General features: G+C 41.2%; 1 protein-coding gene across 6 annotated transcripts in view; it reads left to right on the top strand.

Moving 5' to 3' along the window:
* Positions 1–9,855, top strand: part of otop1 (otopetrin 1) — a 117,824-nt gene extending 107,969 nt beyond the window's left edge. For 4 of the 6 annotated variants that reach the window (XM_069926639.1, XM_069926638.1, XM_069926643.1 and 1 more), the window contains 2 exons: positions 2,554–2,662; positions 9,726–9,855. In XM_069926639.1, the coding sequence (XP_069782740.1) occupies positions 2,554–2,656 (103 nt within the window). In that variant the 3' untranslated portion in view covers positions 2,657–2,662; positions 9,726–9,855. Of the gene's footprint in view, positions 1–2,553; positions 2,663–9,725 lie in introns of those variants that run through there. The other 2 variants (XR_011354167.1, XM_069926642.1) reach the window with 2 other exon arrangements.
* The last annotated feature ends 8,392 nt before the right edge of the window (positions 9,856–18,247 follow it).

Raw genomic sequence — 18,247 nt, forward strand, 5'->3', positions numbered from 1 at the left:
ATCACCTCATCTTCTCTCTGGGTGTCCTGCCACCAGACGACATTAACATCGATTTCTCCGGTTTCTGTTAAAATATTCATCCCCTTCTTTTTCCCCCTGTTGCCTTTCTCCCAGCTCTCTCTCTCTCTCTCTCTCTCTCTCTCTCTCTCTCTCTCTCTCTCCCCCTCCTTTTCCCTCTGTTTCCTTTCACAGAACCAAAAGCCATTCTTACCTTTCTTCTTATAATAGCCAATAAACACCTTTTGTTGGTCTGGACTCCTCCCCCTGCCAGTCTTCAGAGTTCAGATTTATTGTCAGAGTATATGCATGACATCGCATACAACCCTGAGATTATTTTTCCTGTGGGCGTGGCAGAATTACCACTAATTGGTAGTGCAAAAGGTTTACTCCACGTACGCATGTAAACCAGTAATGATCTGTAAACAGATAATGAATGTAAACAATCCAACTGCAAAACAGAGAGAGTAAAATCATCAATAAAGTGCACAAGAGTTTGTTGTTGAGGAGTCTGATGGTGGAGGTGTAGCAGCTGTTGGTACTGATCTTAATCTTATGGGTTCCTCTTCTTTGCTTATTCCTTGAAGAAGGGCTCAGGCCTGAAATGTTGGTCATATATTTTTACCTCCTATAGACGTTGCAAGACTGGCTGAGGTCCTCCAGCATTTCTGTGTGTTTTTACTACATTCACAGTGTCTGCAGAGTTTTGTATTTCAGACTGCCATTCTGGAGCATATCTGTCTCAGGAAGGAGGTGTGCTTGAAATATTGGAGCACATTTAGGCTGGAGAACTGGATAGGATCTCTCCCAAGATGCCAAAGGAAGCTAGGGAGATTTCAGGGACACACCTCTCTCTCAGTGAAATGCCCCCTCTCTCTGTGACACTCCCCCTCTCTGCGACACCCCCCCCCCCCCCCCCGTGACGCCAGTCTCTCGGTGACCCATGCTTCTCCCTTTGTGACATGACCCCTCTCTCTGTGACACACCTCTTTTTCTGTGACATGCTCCCTCTCTCTGTGACATGACCCCTCCCTCTGTGACACACCCCTCTCTCTGTATCACACCTCTCTGTGACATTCCCCCTTCCTCTATGACACACCCCCTCACTCTGTGAAACACCACTCTCTCTGTGAAATGTCCCCTCTCTCGGTGATCGACACCTCCCTCTGTGACACGCCCCCTTTCTGCGACATGTCCCCCGTGACATGCCAGTCTCTCAGTGACACTCCCCCCTCTCACTGTGACATGACCCCTCTCTCTGTGACTCACCCCTCCCTCTCGTACATGCCCCCTCCCACTGTGACACGCCTCCACTCTTTGCGACATGCCCCCATGACATGCCAGTCTCTTGGTAACAAACCCCCTCTCATTGTGACATGACCCCTCACTCTGTGACACACCTCTCTCTCTGTGACCCACCCTTCTCTCTATGACATGAGCCCTCTCTCTGTAACACATCCCTCTCTCTGTGACATGACCCCTCTCTCTGTATCACACCTCTCTCTCCGTGACACACCTTTTTCTCTGTGATATGCTCCCTCTCTGTGACACACCCCTCTCTCTGTGACATGCCCCCTCTCTCTGTGACACTACCCCTCTTTATGTGATACACTCTTATCTCTGTGACATGCCCCCTCTCTCTGTGTCATGCTCCCTCTCTCTGTGACATGTCCCCTCTCTCTGTGACATGCTCCCTCTCTCTGTGACACGACCCCTCTCTCTGTGACATGCTCCCTCTCTCTGTGACACGACCCCTCTCTCTGTGACATGCTCCATCTCTCTGGGACACACCCCTCTCTCTGTGACACCCTCCCCTATCTTTGTGACATACCTCTTTTTCTGTGACACTCCCTTTCTCTCTCTGTGACACGCCCCCTCACTCTGTGTAACTGCCCTTTCTCTGTGACACGCCCCTTCTCTCTGTGACACGCTTTCCCCTCTGTGTGACATGCCAGTCTCTCGTTGACACACTCCCATCTCTCTGTGACACACTCCCTCTCTGTGACATGTCCTCTCTCTTGGTTACCGACCACTCCCTCTGTGACACGTCCCCTCTCTCTGTGACATGCTCCCTGTTGTGGCATGCCAGTTTCTCGGTGACAAACCCCCCTCTCTTTGTGACACGCCTCTTGCTGTGTGACACTCTCCTTCTCTCTCTGTGACACGGCCCCTCTCTCTGTGTGACTCCAATTCTCTGTGACATGCCCCCTCTCTGCAACATGTCCTCCCTCAGTGACACGCCCCCTCCCTCTCTGACATGCCCCTCTCTCTGTAACACACCCCCTCTCTGCGACACGCCCCCTCTCTCTTTGTGACATTCCCCTTCTCTACTGTGACATTCTCCCCCTCTCATTGCCGTCTGTATTGGGGTTCGTTATTGTGTTTTTATTGTGACTAGTTACTCCCCTTTTTGATTTGTATGATTTTATTATTGTTCCATTTTATTGACCAACTCATGAATTTTGATGCATTTCCAGATTTGAAGGTCTTCTCTGACCTGAAATGCAACATTACATTAATTAATTAATTGAATTTATTTATTTATTTCATTTACAGTGTCATCAATGCAGCCTATCGTTCAACCACTCACACACCATCCGGCCCACACATGGCGAAAGGTTGCCTGGTCCTGCTCTCATGTATTTTGGATGGACCTTAAAACCAGGCATGCATACTTTATTATAATCTAATATACATATCTACATTTTATATACCTACACGATTCTGTCCTTTTGTTCCACACCACATTAAATAAGCATGCATATACTTAACAGGCTACAGCAGATGTTAGCGCAATACTCAACAAGCTGTACCTGCTGGATAAAGTTCAGATTCAGATTTAGTGTCAGAGAACCTACATGACATCACATACAACCCTGATTCTTATCCTGCGTGCGTGACAGAATTACCACTTATTGGTAGTGCAAAAATAAACTGTCCACAGTATAAACATGTAGACAAGCAAAGAACTGTAAACAGAAAACAAAATGTAAACAAACTGAATGTGCAATACAGCGAGAATTTAAAAAAAATTAATTGCACAAGTAGAAGTCTTTAAATGAGTCTCTGAGTTTGTTGTTGAGGAGTCTGATAGTGGAGGGGCAGCAACTGTTCCTGAACCTGGTGGTGCGAGTCTTGTGGCACCTGTACCTCTTCCCTGAAGGCAGCAACGAGAACAGAGCGTGTGCCGGACGGTATGGGTCCTTGATGCTCTATGACGCCAGCGTTCCCTGGAGGTAGTCTCGATGATTGGGAGAGTTTTTCTACCTTTAGCAGGGGTTTCCACTCAGGAGAATTGGTATTCCGATACCAGACGGAGATAAACTCAGTCAGCACACTATCCATCTCACATATGTAGCAATTTGCCAGGGTTTCTGGTGTTATACCAAACCTCCCGAAGAAGTAGAGGTGATGATGTGCTTTCTTCACGATGCCATTTGATTGTTTGCAGAAACTTGAAGCTAGAGGAAAACATCTCATCCAGGTTTTGGGATAAAGATTACACCCAATAACCCAATAAATTTGGATTAGGGCCTTTAAAGACTATAGTAGTTGACTTTTTAGCACTTGGAGTAGTAGCTGATTTCTTCATGGTTGAGGCCAAAAAGTACAAGGTGATGGTCAATCATTTTTCAACGTCCAGGAAATAGACAGCAGTCACTCACAAGCTGAAGGCTCAGGTGCCATGACATTATTCCAGGTGAGATTGTAAGAGCCATTGTCCCACAATTTTCTCTATTGGAGTTTCTAATGTTCACAGTGACTGCAGGTTCACTTATGCAACATTAGAACATAACTGACAATCCAATGGCTGGGTACAGCAGGCTTGAAAAATAGCTGTGTTGTTTTTGTGAAATAGAAAAGAATCACATACTACTGCATATATCATTTTCTTGGTTTTTGGAAGTACCCTAAGGCCAGTGTTTACTTCTGCCACAGCACAAAGGTTGATGGCCACCCTGCCAAGACTCTGCTACTGTCGGGAAAAAGGTACAGGAGCCTAAAGATAAGCACTCAGCAGCCCCTTCTCCACTGCACCCTGTCCCAGGAATTAACTGGGAATTTACTGGGACGGGGTCCAGTGGAAAAGGAACACTATTTGAATGCCAGCATCAAATGCTGGACTTCTTTGAGGTGAAAATGGGTGCGATAGATAGAGGGGAATAGGCTGATGTTGTATATTTGGATTTCCAGAAGACATTTGATAAGGTGCCTCAGAAGAGACATCATAAGATACAGATGAATGGAGTCGGGGGAAGTATATTGGCATGGATTAAGGACTGGTTAACTGACAGAAGGCAGAGTCAGGATAAATGTTTTTTTTTCTGATTGGCAGACAGTGGTAAGTTGGGTGCCAGAAGGGTCAGTGCTGGGGCCGCAGCTGTTCACCATTTACATCGGAAGAGGGGACTAAGTGTAGTGTTGCCAAGTTTGAGGATGATGCTAAATTGAGTGGAAAAGCAAATTGTACAGAGGGTGAGGAGAGGCTGCAGAAGGATATAGTTAAGTTACGTGAGTGGGCAAATGTCCGGCAGATGGAGCACAAGATTAGTAAATGCAAGGTCATCCACTTTGGTAGGAAAAATAGAAGAGCAGATTATTATTTAAATGGTGAAAAATTGCAGCATGCTGTCATGCAGAAGGACTTGGGAGGGCTTGTGCATGAATCGCAAAAAGCTGGGTTGTAGGTACAACAGGTTATTAAGAAAGCAAATAGAATGTTGGCCTTCATCACGAGAAAAATTGAATTCAAGGGCAGGGAGGTCATGCTGCAACTGTACAAGGTACTGGTGAGGTCGCACTTGGAGCACTGTGTGCAGTTGTGGTCTCCATACTTGAGGAAGGATAATACTAGCCTTAGAGACAGTCCAGAGAAGGTTGACTTATGAGGAGAGACTAAATCGTCTGGGATTATACTCACTCAAATTCAAGAATTAGAGGAGATCCTATAGAAACATAAAATTATGAAAGGGATAGATAAGATAGAGGCAGGAAAATTGTTTTCACTGGTACGTGAGACCAGATCTAAGGGATACAGCCTCAAGATTCAGGGGAATACTCGGCTAGACATAAAACATACTCAAGAATAGACCTATTTTTGTTATCAGCTCGTATGCAAGATAGAGTAAAAAAAACAGAATATAAAGCTAGAATACTATCGGACCATTCACCCTTAATATTGACAGTAAAGTTAGAGGACATCCCTCCAAGAATGTATAGATGGAGATTAAACCCCATGTTGCTTAAAAGGCAGGATTTTAGAGAATTTATTGAAAAACAAATTAAAATGTATTTTGAAATAAATACGGAATCAGTGGAAGATAAGTTTATACTATGGGATGCAATGAAAGCATTCATTAGAGGGCAAATAATAAGTTATGTAACCAAGATGAAGAAGGACTATAATCAGGAAACAGAGCAGTTGGAAAGGGAAATAGTAAATATAGAAAAAGAATTAGTAATGAAGGAAGATACAACTAAAAGAAGAGAATTGGCGGATAAAAAAATAAAATATGAAACACTACAAACATATAAGGTGGAGAAAAATATAATGAAGACAAAACAGAAATATTATGAACTAGGTGAAAAAACGCACAAAATCCTAGCATGGCAGCTTAAGACAGAACAAGCTAAGAAAATGGTATTGGCATCAAGGAAAAAAGACAAACAAATTACATATAATCCAAAAGAAATTAAGGAAAACTTTAGAGAATTCTATGAACAATTATACCGAACTGAAAACGAAGGGAAAGAAGGGAAAATAGGTGAATTTCTGACTAAAATTGAACTACCAAAACTACAAATAGAGGAACAAAATAAATTAACAGAGCCATTTGGAATAGTAGAAATACAAGAGATAATAAAAAAATTACCAAATAATAAGACACCAGGAGAGGATGGATTCCCAATAGAATTCTACAAAACATTTAAAGACTTATTAATTCCGCCCCTCCTGGAAGTAATCAACCAGATTGATGAAACACAAAGCTTACCAGATTCATGTAAAACAGCAATAATTACAGTAATACTAAAGCAAGGGAAAGATCCACTCTCACCAGCGTCATATAGACCGACGCACAACAGACAATATTTGTAAATTTATTAACTTAATTCATGCAGTAGAAGGAAATAAAGCACCTACAGTAGCAGTTGCTTTAGACGCAGAGAAGGCCTTTGTCAGAGTAGAATGGAATTATTTGTTCAAAGTATTGCAAAAATTCAGTTTACCGGAGAACTATATTAATTGGATTAAAGCATTATATAAGGGACCGTTAGCGAAAGTGACAGTAAATGGACATGTATCAAAGCAATTTAACTTAAGCAGGTCAACACGGCAGGGATGCCCATTATCACCTTTATTGTTTGCGTTAGCTATAGAACCACTAGCAGAACTGATAAGAATAGATAATAATATAAAAGGAATAAAAATAAAAGACAAGGAATATAAAATCAGTTTATTTGCGGATGATGTTATAGTGTACTTAACAGAACCAGAACTATCAATAAAAGAATTATATAAGATATTGAAGGAATATGGAGAAGTGTCGGGTTACAAGATAAACGTAAATAAAAGTGAAGCAATGCCTATGAATAATGCGGATTTCTCAAAATTTAAGAAGGAATCACCATTTAGATGGCAAATGCAAGCAATAAGATACCTAGGTGTACAAATAAACAAAAATCTCGGCCAACTATATAAACTCAATTATTATCCACTAATGAAAAAATTACAGGACGATTTAGAACATTGGAAAGATTTACCACTAACACTAATAGGAAGGATAAACTGTATTAAAATGAACATTTTTCCAAGGATATTATACTTATTTCAGGCATTGCCAATACAACTGACAGGGAAATTCTTCAAGGAGTTAAAGAAAATAATAAGGAAATTTTTATGGAGAGGGGGGAAACCGAGGATAGCACTAGATAAATTAACAGAATGGTATAAACAAGGAGGCCTGCAACTGCCAAATTTTAAAAATTATTATAGAGCCGCACAATTAAGATACCTATCAGATTTTTATCAAACAAGGGAAAAGCCAGATTGGACGAGATTAGAATTAGATAAAATAGGGGAAAAGATACCTGAACACATATTATATAAATGGGATGAAAAATTGGTACAACATAGAAGTTCTCCAGTATTACATCATCTCCTCAATATTTGGAAGAAGATTCATGTAGAAAGAAATAAAACAAATTATCAATTACCAAAACTAATATTGACGCAAAACAAGTTACTCCCTTTTACAATAGATAACCTTTCCTTTAGAGAATGGGAAAAAAAGGGATTAAAAGAATAGAAAATTGTTTTTCAGGAAATAGATTCTTATCCTTTGAACAAATGAAAGATAAGTACAATATAACTCAAGATACAGCGCTGGCATATTACCAATTGAGATCCTACTTGAAGGATAAATTAGGAAGCAGTTTGAGTTTGCCAGAGACAAGTAACTTTGAATATGTGATTACAGATATAATGATAATCAAAAGATTTATAACAAATATGTATATTAAACTGCAAGAAAAGGAGAATGAGGAAACAAATGGTAAAACTAAACAAAAATGGGAACAAGATTTAAATATAAAGATAAAAAAGGAAACATGGGAGAAGTTATGTTCTGGAACGATGAGAAATACAATAAATACGAGGTTACGTATGATACAATATAACTGGATACACAGGCTATACATTACACCTCAAAAGTTAAATAAATGGGACCCAACAGTATCTGATAGATGTTTTCGATGTAAAAAAGAAATGGGAACAACAATTCATGCAATCTGGACATGTGAGAAAGTAGAAAAATTTTGGGAAGATCTAAACCAGATATTAAATAAAATTACAGAAAACAATATACCAAAAAATCCAGAGATCTTCCTCCTAAGTAACATAAAAAACAAAGAATTTGGAATTGATTTGGATGGTGCACAAAAAAGATTTGTTAAGATAGCTCTAGCCGTAGCAAAAAAATGTATTATGTCAACCTGGAAATCGGAAGATAATTTGAAAATACAACAATGGTATATAGAAATGAATAAATGTATTCCATTAGAAAAAATAACATATAGTTTAAGAAATAATATTGAAATATTCGAACAAATATGGGAGCCTTACATTAAATACAATAGCGAAAACCTACCGGGGACAATCATTACCTAAGTTGATGGAAGGAGAAGGAAATGAAAAGAATGGACTCAGTAGAATTTCTGGTGTATTTTTGTTGAGTGACAACATTGTCTGACTGGTTAAATGTATCCTAGATTGTATACCTTAAATGGACGGGAGGGGGGGTGAGGAGGGTGGGTTGGGAGGAGGGAGGGGGGGAGAAAATGGCACTGTATATGTGTGAAAAGAAAAAAGTGTGTACCATGGTTAATGTGATTTATGGTGTGAAAAATAAAAAATTTAAAAAAAAAGATTCAGGGGAGTAGATTTAAGATGGAGATGAAAAACTGTTTTTCCCAGAGAGTAATTAATCTGTGGAATTTTCTATCCAGGGAAGCAGTTGCGGCTACTTCATTAAACTTTTAAGGTTCAGTGAGATAGGTCTTTACATAAAAAAAAGAATGAAAGGATATGGGGAAAAGGCAGGTAGGCAGAGTTGAGTCAATAATCAGATCAGCCATGATCTTATTGAATGGCAGAGCAAGCTCAACGGGCCAGATGGCCGACTCCTGCTCCTATTTCTTATGTTCTTCTGTTCACAACGGGGATTAACCACCTCGGTGCATACTCATATCACTGGCATTTGCTGACACCGGCATGTTGATAAAACCAGTGGAAAAGGGACAGCAGAAAATCACCTGCTTCCAGTTGAGGATAGATCACTCCAATCTCCGCAGATGAGTTTTGTTCAATGGAAAAGTAAAGGTAAAGGTTCCATTATTGTCACATAATTACCACATTTAGAATGTAACAAACATGACATTTTTAAACTTTGTCTACTGTACGGAAGATAGAGAGTTGCCACTTTGTCCAGTGCCCCTCATAGAAATAAAGCCACAGCAAGGCACGAATTCTTGACCCCTGGTTTACGAGACCAGTGCTCTAACCACTGAGCTATTGGAGTTCAGCAATTAGGGTCCCAGTTAAAGGTGCCCAGTGGAAACGGCACAGAAGGCTTCCTATCCCAGGACACTGCACAGCCAATTAGCTGGGATGCCAGTGAAAAAGGGGCTATTGGCACAAGGACAGCTTCTTCCCACTGCCATCAGATTCCTGAATAATCAATGAAACAAAGACACGGCCTTACTTTTGGTGCACTATTATTTTTATATTTTTTATGTATAGTAATGTCATCAGATGGTTATAATATGAATGTTTTCACTAAGATGCTGCTGCAAACCCGAATTTCATGACTTGTTCATGACAATAAATCCTGATTCTGATGATTGTAGAGTTGACGAAACCTTGAATTCCAACTGGAAAAATAGACAGAGGACAAGAGAGAAATAAAGGAACCTTCCTTTTAAAAAATTACAGCTAAGGAAAGCCACATTGCATTAGGAAACGACAACAACAAGAAAAATGGCAGGGGAGGTAATCAGTTGTCGCACCTAGATTTCATTGGGGTGAAAACTGAGGATGATGTCTCAGGAAGAGGTGGTGTTATGCACTTACAACGTGGGCTCTCCTGTGCACTGTGGTTCATTGCATTCCATAAATCAGTGTTTGAGTAGCTCTCTATGTCTCTGCAAGTGACAAATATTCTCTATTCCAGGGGTTACCAGTAAGGAACACAGACATGTATCACAGCCAGCATTTGGAAAATATCCATTCACAGAGGATTTCAAATTTTGGCACTCTCTTCAAAGGATGCACTTAATAAATGTAACCTTCTTTTGCATTTATTTGCCTCTCATTGGTATTGCTTAATCCTTATTGGAAAGCGTAGATGGACTTAGCTAACGCTCTTCAAAGTTATGGGATTTTTTTTCTTGACCACGTCATATTTTTGTAAATTGAAGCCAGTACAGTTTATCTTCTATCCTTAGCATAATCCCTGTCCACAAAATTACTGATTCAGTGCACTGACAATTTCTGATTTTTCCATGAGCCTCAATGAAAACTTGTTTGCTTTTCTGCTCCACATATTTCAGTCCTTTTTACTGGAGTTTTTTTTGTTCAGGTGCAATCAAAGTACAGAACTGTTCCAAAGGTGACCTAAAGCTTAGAAGCAAGCCCAGCTCTCTTATACCTGCACCAATGAAGCAAGTGAACATACCTGAATAATCAGATGTCCCAAATATTATGGGGCCCTGTTCTGGGACCCATGCTCTTTGTGACTTTTATAAATGACCTGGATGAAGAGGCAGAAGGGTGGGTCAATCAGTTTGCTGATAACACGAAGGTTGGAAGAGTTGTGGATGGACCTGAAGGTTGTTGAAGATATAGACAGGATGTCCAAATAAGAGTGAGGTGATGTATTTTGGAAGTATAAACCAAAGTACAGGGTAAGTTGATTACTTAAGAGTGTGGATGAACAGAGGGATCTTGGGGTTCAAATCCATGCATCCCTCAAAGTTGCCTCACAAGTTGATAGGATAGTTAGAAGGCCTATAGGGTGCTGGGCTTCATTAATAGGGGATTGAATTCAAGAGTCGAGAGGTCATGTTGCAACTCTACAAATCTCTGGGAAGACCACACTTATAGTATTGTGTTTAGTTCCAGTCCCCTCATTACAGGAAGAATGTGGAAGTTATGGAGAGGGTGCAGAGGGGATTTACCAGGATGGTCCCTGAATTGGGAAACAAGTCTTATGAGGCAAGTTTAGCAGAGTTGGAACTTTTCTCTTTGGAACGTAGAAGGATGAGAGGAGACTTGATAGAGGTCTACAAGATTATAAGAGGCATAGATAGGGTGGACAACCAGTGCCTGTTTCCCAGGGCAAAATCAGCAAACACCAGAGCACCTATGTACAAAGTTAAGGGAGGGACGTTTAGGGGAGACATCAGGGTTAAGTTTTTTACACAGAGAGTTGTGGGCATCTGGAATGCCTTGCTGGGGATTGGAGGTGGTGGTGGAGGCTGAAACTTTGGGGGAATTTAAGAGACTCTTAGACAGATACATGGATGAAAGTAAAGTAGAGGGTTATGGGGTAGGGAGGGGTCAGTACCTTTTTTTTAGAAAGGAATATAAGGATTGGCATAACGTCGAGGGCCAAAGGGCTGTACTTCGGTGTAGTGTTCTATGTATAATGAAAAAAAATCACCAAATGCTGTCTGACAGATCAAAAACACTGTTCAGGAAGCAGGTGTGGATGTGTCAATGACCACTGTCTGCAGAAGACTTCTTGAAAAGAAATACAGAGGCTATACTGCAAGATGCAAACCATTAGTTCACCCACAGAAAGGACGGCCAGGTTACAGTTACAGAATCTTAAAGAAAGGTCTTGTGGACAGATGAAACCAAGATTAACCTGTATCAGAGTGATGGCAAGAACAAGGAGTGGAGATTTAAAGGAACAACTAATATTCAAAGCATATCACGTCAGCTGTGAAATATGGTGGTGGAAGTGTTGTGGTCTGGGCATGTTTGGCTGCCACAGGTACTGGTGGACTCCTCTTCATTGATGATGTAACTGCTGATGGCCAGTAGCAAAATGAATTCTGCTGTGTATAGAAACATCTTATCTGCTCAAGTTCGAGCAAATGCATCCAAGCTCATTGGATGGTGCTTCATCCTACAGCAAAACAATGATCCCAAACATATTTCTAAGCAACAAAGGAGTGTCTCAAAGCTAAAAACTGGAAAATTCTTGAATCACCAAGCCAGTCACTTGATCTAAATCCAAGTGAGCATTCCTTCCATATACTAAAGAGGAAACCTAAGGGGACAAGTCCCTGAAACAAGCAGAAGCTGAAGATGGCTGCAGGAGAGGCGTGGCAGAGCATCACCAGAGTGATCATCAGCTCCTGATGATGTTGATGAATCACAGACTTAAGGCAGTCATTGCATACAAGGGATATGTATCAAAGTACTAAACATGACTCCTTTAATATACATACCATTGTGATGTCCCAAATATTATGGTGCCCTGAAATGAGGGAACTATGCATAGAAAGTGTTGTATACATGGTGAAACCAAAATGTACTTAAGTAACCTTGAATCAAATATGGAATGGGCCCTTTAATCATGTGACTTGTTTGATTACAAATTAAAACCTGTGGAGCACAGGAGTAAGTCTCTTTGTCCCAAACATTATGGAGGGCACTGTAGATTTAAGTTGGGATGGGGAAAGTTGAAAGGAGATTTGCAAGCCAAATATATTACACTGAGAGGGGTAAATGACTGGAACATATTGCCAGAGGAAATGGTGGAACCAGAGATGACAGAAATATTTAATAAGTATTTTGAAGACACATGACCAGTTCGAGGGATATAGACTATGTGCTGGTGAATGGGATGAATTGGATCAGCAACATGGATGGTCAGACATGATGGATTGAAGACAGTGATGGATTAACTACCACCCAGACACTAGACTGAGCTTTAGTAAGGCTCCACCCGACCTTTCCCCCCTGCCCCAGAGCCCCCACCCTTTGTTGAATAAAATAGAGTGAAATTGGGCAAGGATCCCCTCACAATGTATCTGCCAGGTATGTGCTGGGAATACACCAGTTCATGGCTAGCATCATGGGAGGGGGGGGGGAATTAATGGGCCATGTTATTGTGCCCATCCCCACCCACTGGCAGGCCAAGCCTTTGGTGCAAAACTTTGCACTGGCAAAGGGCAGGGCACAGCCTGTGGAATTCCCTGGAGCTCACTCCGGTTCCTCGTCCCCCCAGCTGGCGGCTGCTCTTTTGGATGCAGATCCCCACCTTCGTGCTGATGAGACCAGCGTGACCACCCACCCCCCCACCACCATGCAGCTCCACTCCCACTGCTGCCAATCAAGGTGTGGAGAACATTGCACATGCTCCTTAAGTCACTCTGAATTGCGACTGCACCCTCGGCTCCTTCAGTGGTGATAAGGTGCCTTCTCACCATAGGGTTTCTGGGTATTTCAGATGGCCATGAGGCTGGCTGCTGTGCTGTCTGGTATTCACCCCAGTCACTTTTCAAAAGACCAAGAGACCCAGATGTCCTGTTTGGCATTTTGGAGCCTTGATTGATGGGTGAACCGAGGACTAACGGGAACCCATATTGACAAGTGGTTACATTCGTGATTGCGATGGGTCCCATGACCTTCCGAGCCCCTTGGCTTCAGCTTCCTCAGCCTAATGGTTAATCCACCACTGGTGGAAGGGCCTGCTCTTGTGCCATAGACATCTACGTTCTAGCATCACATAGGTGGTGCCACAACTACTGCAGAATCATCCAGACCCGGGTATGTTATGAGAATTCCTATTATAACCAGGCGTTTCCTTTTTAAAAAAAATGCTTTGGGTAATCAGATGTTTTGATGTTAGGTTCAATGGGTGGGATGGTAACTGAGTGGTCATGTTCATTACTAATGATTCTGTTACTGGAATAATAATAGACATCTGAACTATTGAGAACAATAATGTTGAACTGCAGCATGACAGCTGAGAAATGTAAATTCTAATAATTAAATAATCTGTTGATTAAACAATAAATAAAACTAAGTCAACAGAATTGATGATTTAGTTGGAGGAATTCTGTAAGTATCAATTTGGTGGGTGGATGTACAGTGTCAGGACCTGTGAGGAAAGGATTGTGTTATTTGAGCTGGGTGCGTGCGTCCATGGAAGAAGGAATTAATGACGTATTTCAGGGAGGAGGGAGTCGAAGGGGGGAGTTTGGATCAGAGAGGTGATCAAGGCTGCATTCAAGGGTGTCAGGATAATGATAGGAGTGGGGATGATGTGAAAGGAGAAATGATTTGGTGAAGCCAGGGTCATCAGGGTGGTGATCGGCCAGCCAGGATGACACTGGTGCAGAGGATTGGGATTAGGGCAGGGATGAGCTGGCGGAACAATTAAGAATCCTCAAAAAAAAATGAACCTGATAGAAGGTTGCCATGAGAGTCTAAATAGCCTAACGACCTTCAACAGGAACTCTATAGAGAGTGTCCTGACCAGCTGCGTCACAGTGTGGTACAATTGCTTCAGAGAAAATGATCAGAGGTCAATCTACAGGACTTAAAGAGTGACAAAGAGGATCACTGGAATCTCCCCCCCACCCCCCACCCCCCACCCCCATCGATGTGATCTAACAGGATTGTTGTCTGAAGAGGGTGCGCAAAACCATTGAGGACCCCTTCTACCCCACACACAGCATCTTTCAGCTGCACTCATCGGGGAAAATATATTAGAGCCAGCACCACCAGGCTGAGGAATAGTGAGAATGCTGAACGACCAAAGGAACTGCTCACACTAACCATCTGAGGCTCTCATATTGACAAAACAATATTACTTGTATGGATTAAATATTTGAACTACATATGTCTTGTTTGCCTTTATGTCTGTTAGTTCTGGCTGTGCGTCTATGTTTTGTACCGAGGACTGGAGTACTTGTACAACCAGATGACAAAAAACTTGACTAATTACATGAACAATGTGCTCAAATTGGACGAGCTCTTCCATAGATTTGGCAAAAAACAATCGCATTTGCTCATTCCCCTCAGAACCAGTTCTTTCAGAATCCGGATCAGAATTTACTGTCATGAACAAGACAAGAAATTCGGTGTTTTGCGGCAGCGTCACAGATTCATTTTACACCATCTTACTACATCACTGTAAGCAAAAATAATAACCACATCAACACCAGTGCATGGAAACTAAGGCCGTGTCTTTGGTTCACTGATTATTCAGGAATCTGATGGCAGTGAGGAAGACGTTGTCCTCGTGGTGCTGAGTGTTTGCCTTTAGGTTCCTCGTGGTAGCAGAGTGAAGAGGGCATGGCCTGGTGGTGGGGGTCATTGAGGATAGCGGCTGCTTTTTTAAGACACCGCCTCGATGGAGGGGAATCTGGTGCCTGTGATGTCACTGGCTGATTTACAACCCTCTGGAGTTTATTCTTATCCTGAGAGCTGACACCTCCATACCAGGGAATGATGCAACCAGCCAGGATGCTCTCCACACTACACCTGTGGAAGTTTACAAGTGTCTTCGGTGACATACCAAATCTCCTCAAACACATCACTAAGTATAGCCGCTGGCGAGCCTTCTTTCTGATTACATCATGGTGGAGGCTCTAACATCCCAGAAAGTCACATCATAACCCTATCCCAGTTACAGAAAGGTGGCAGCCCAATTATATGTAGGTGGGAGACTGGCTCTGGAGCCCATTGCTATTGGTACTCCTGCCAAATACTTTTCTTTATTTGGATGCTAAATTGGCACTTCAGCCTTTTGAGTATCATTGACAAGGAGCACACAAGAGCAGCGAAGGAACTAAAATATACCCTAGCGAACAGGAAGGCTGCAGATACCTGCGAGGTAAATAAGACACCTGTAGATGCTGCAAATCTGAAGCAACACACACAGAGTGAGGTGGAGGAACCCAGCGGACCAGGCAGCGTACATAGATAGCAATAAATAGACAGTCGAGATTTTGGGCTGAAACGCTTCATTGGGAATAATACTGTTATTAGGTTGGTGGATTGCTTCGTTGAGCAACTTCACTCTGTGCACTGCAACACTCAGGGCCTCCCAGTGGCCAATCCTTCAATTCCATAATCCTATTCCAATGAATATTGCACAGTCACTTCACAGATTATAAAGTAGCTGCAACACACAGGTTTGGATTTGCTCAGTGGCAAATAATGACTGCTAACAATGACACCCTCAAACACTTTTCGTGACATTACCACCATGAAGCCCCCATTATCAACATCTTTGGGGAGTCAGCACTTAACTAGAGTAGGAAAAAAACAACCAGGAACACAAACAGGTCTTTTGTGAGCAGTGATTCAGTGCTTGAAATCTGAACAGTTTCCATCGTCTGCGCTCGTCAGGATATGACGGTATGGTTTCCGATAGCCTGGATACAGCACTCAGCAACATTGAGGATACAGAAAAGGCAGCTGTTTGATTACCACCACCCTAAGTCGTCATTCCCTGCATCTTTCTGGCTGCAATGCAAGTCCGAGTAATGCACTGTTGGAACCTGGAGCTTGCACATACCCGAACAACATACCACACTGAGATTTCTACGGAGCAAACATACCGAATTGGATTTAACCCAGAATGTATCACAATGATAGACAAATTCCTCTGAAGGTGGAAGAAGGATTCCTGACAACAGAAAAATCCTTCCACAAATAATCAAGTGTGGAAAGCAAAAAAGATAAATCTTGTTATCCTTTGAAATCTGATTCCCTTAATTTCCTTAAGAGGATGAAATTGTAAAGGTGTAACAATTTGATCACATCAAACCGCAGAATATGGTGTATAATGGACCTGGTTGTGAATTCCATTATGTAAATAGATAATAAACTGAGTTCCTTTTGGATTTTAGGCACCAGTGATCTCTCAGCTCAATGATGGCTATTCAAATAAAATCACACCAGATTTCAGATTTGTTGTCAGAATACATACATGACACCACATACAACCCTGAAATTCCTTTTTCCTGGGCAATGGCATATCTAGGTAAAATAGTGCCTATGGCAAGCATTGAGATTGCGCCCCCCCACCCCGTTAAAAAATCGCACATAAAGTTGACAGCTGGGCAATTTTCCTGCACAATTGGGCTGACGCTTACTGCTATTCCAACCACGCCGGCCGACACATCTTTGTCAATTTCACAGTTTGCATTATAATTTATTAGAAGTGAACCAGCAGATTAACTCCCACCCAGTCCCTAGGCTGAGCTATCATGGGAAAGGCCCTCCCCTTCCTCTAGCTCCTCCCCCTCCTCTAGCTCCTCCCCTCCTCTGCCTCCTCCCTAGCTCCCCCCACTAATTGAACCCTCGATTGAGAACCATGTTTTGTTTTGAGTGAATATGCAAAAATTTTATTATTATCGCTGTGTCATTTAAAATATATATTTTAATTACACATATAATGTAATGACAAGATCAGAGGCAATTTTTAACAAAATAAATAATGTATAATATCTACACACTGAGCATGAATACTCTTCTATCAGGTATCACATACACTCTGCAATTTGAAATAACCATGAATCAAATCGTCATAATATTTTTGCTAGCAAAACTCTGTATTGCAAAATGATTTTTAAAAAGAATCAGGGTGTTTATTGTCTTTAAAATTTGCACTTAGTCAGATATATAAAATACTAGTGACATAATAATATTTTAAAAATATTAAATTGAGCAAACTATTTCCTCCTTTTATAATTTTTTTATTTTTCACACTATGAACCATATCAACCAAAATATGTACAAATGTTTCTCATTAAATTTACACAGTCTTTTCTCCCCTTTTATTCCCCTTTCCCTCCCTCCCCTTTACCCACCCCCTCCAAAACCCATAAATATTCAACATATACAATACAGTAAAACCATAAAACAATATCTTCACACAAAGGAAAATAAACAAGAAAAATGCGTCATCTAATTATTACACACTGAATTTAGTCGTTTTGTCTTTCGATCATTTTTATTCTCATTTTAGGGGATGGAGGTCGTAGGCAAGCTCTCTCTGATATGTTCCATGTATGGTTCCCAAATTTGCTCAAACACTGTGACTTTATTTTTTAAATTATATGTTATTTTTTCCAATGGAATACATTTATTCATTTTAATTTCCTGCATTGATTTAACCATAAATTTGGCTACTTTATTCTTTTTACTTGTCATTTGTCCAGTTTTATCCAACATTGGGTCCAAATTAAGGTTAAAATCCCCTATCAATATATTTTCTTGTGTGTCTGCAGTCTTCAAAGAAAATCCTGCATAAACTTTTGATCCTCCTCGTTAGGCGCATATATATTGAGCAAATTCCATAATTCTGAGTATATCTGACACTTTCGCATTGCATACCTCCCTGCTGGATCTATTATTTCCTCCTCTATTTTGATTGGTACATTTTTGTTAACTAGTATGGCTACACCTCTAGCTTTTGAATTATAGGATGCTGCCGTTATGTGTCCTACCCAGTCTCTCTTTAGTTTGTTATGTTCTGCTTCAGTGAGGTGCGTTTCCTGCACAAATGCTATATCTATTTTTTCCTTCTTCAATAAATTTAGTAGCCTCTTCCTTTTAGTTTGATCATGTATTCCATTAATGTTTATAGTCATATAGTTCAACATGGCCATCTTATATCTTGCATACACCTCCTTTCCACCTCTTCGCCACCTCCATCCCCCT

Source organism: Narcine bancroftii, chromosome 3, assembly GCF_036971445.1.
Source record: "Narcine bancroftii isolate sNarBan1 chromosome 3, sNarBan1.hap1, whole genome shotgun sequence".
NCBI lineage: Eukaryota > Metazoa > Chordata > Chondrichthyes > Torpediniformes > Narcinidae > Narcine > Narcine bancroftii.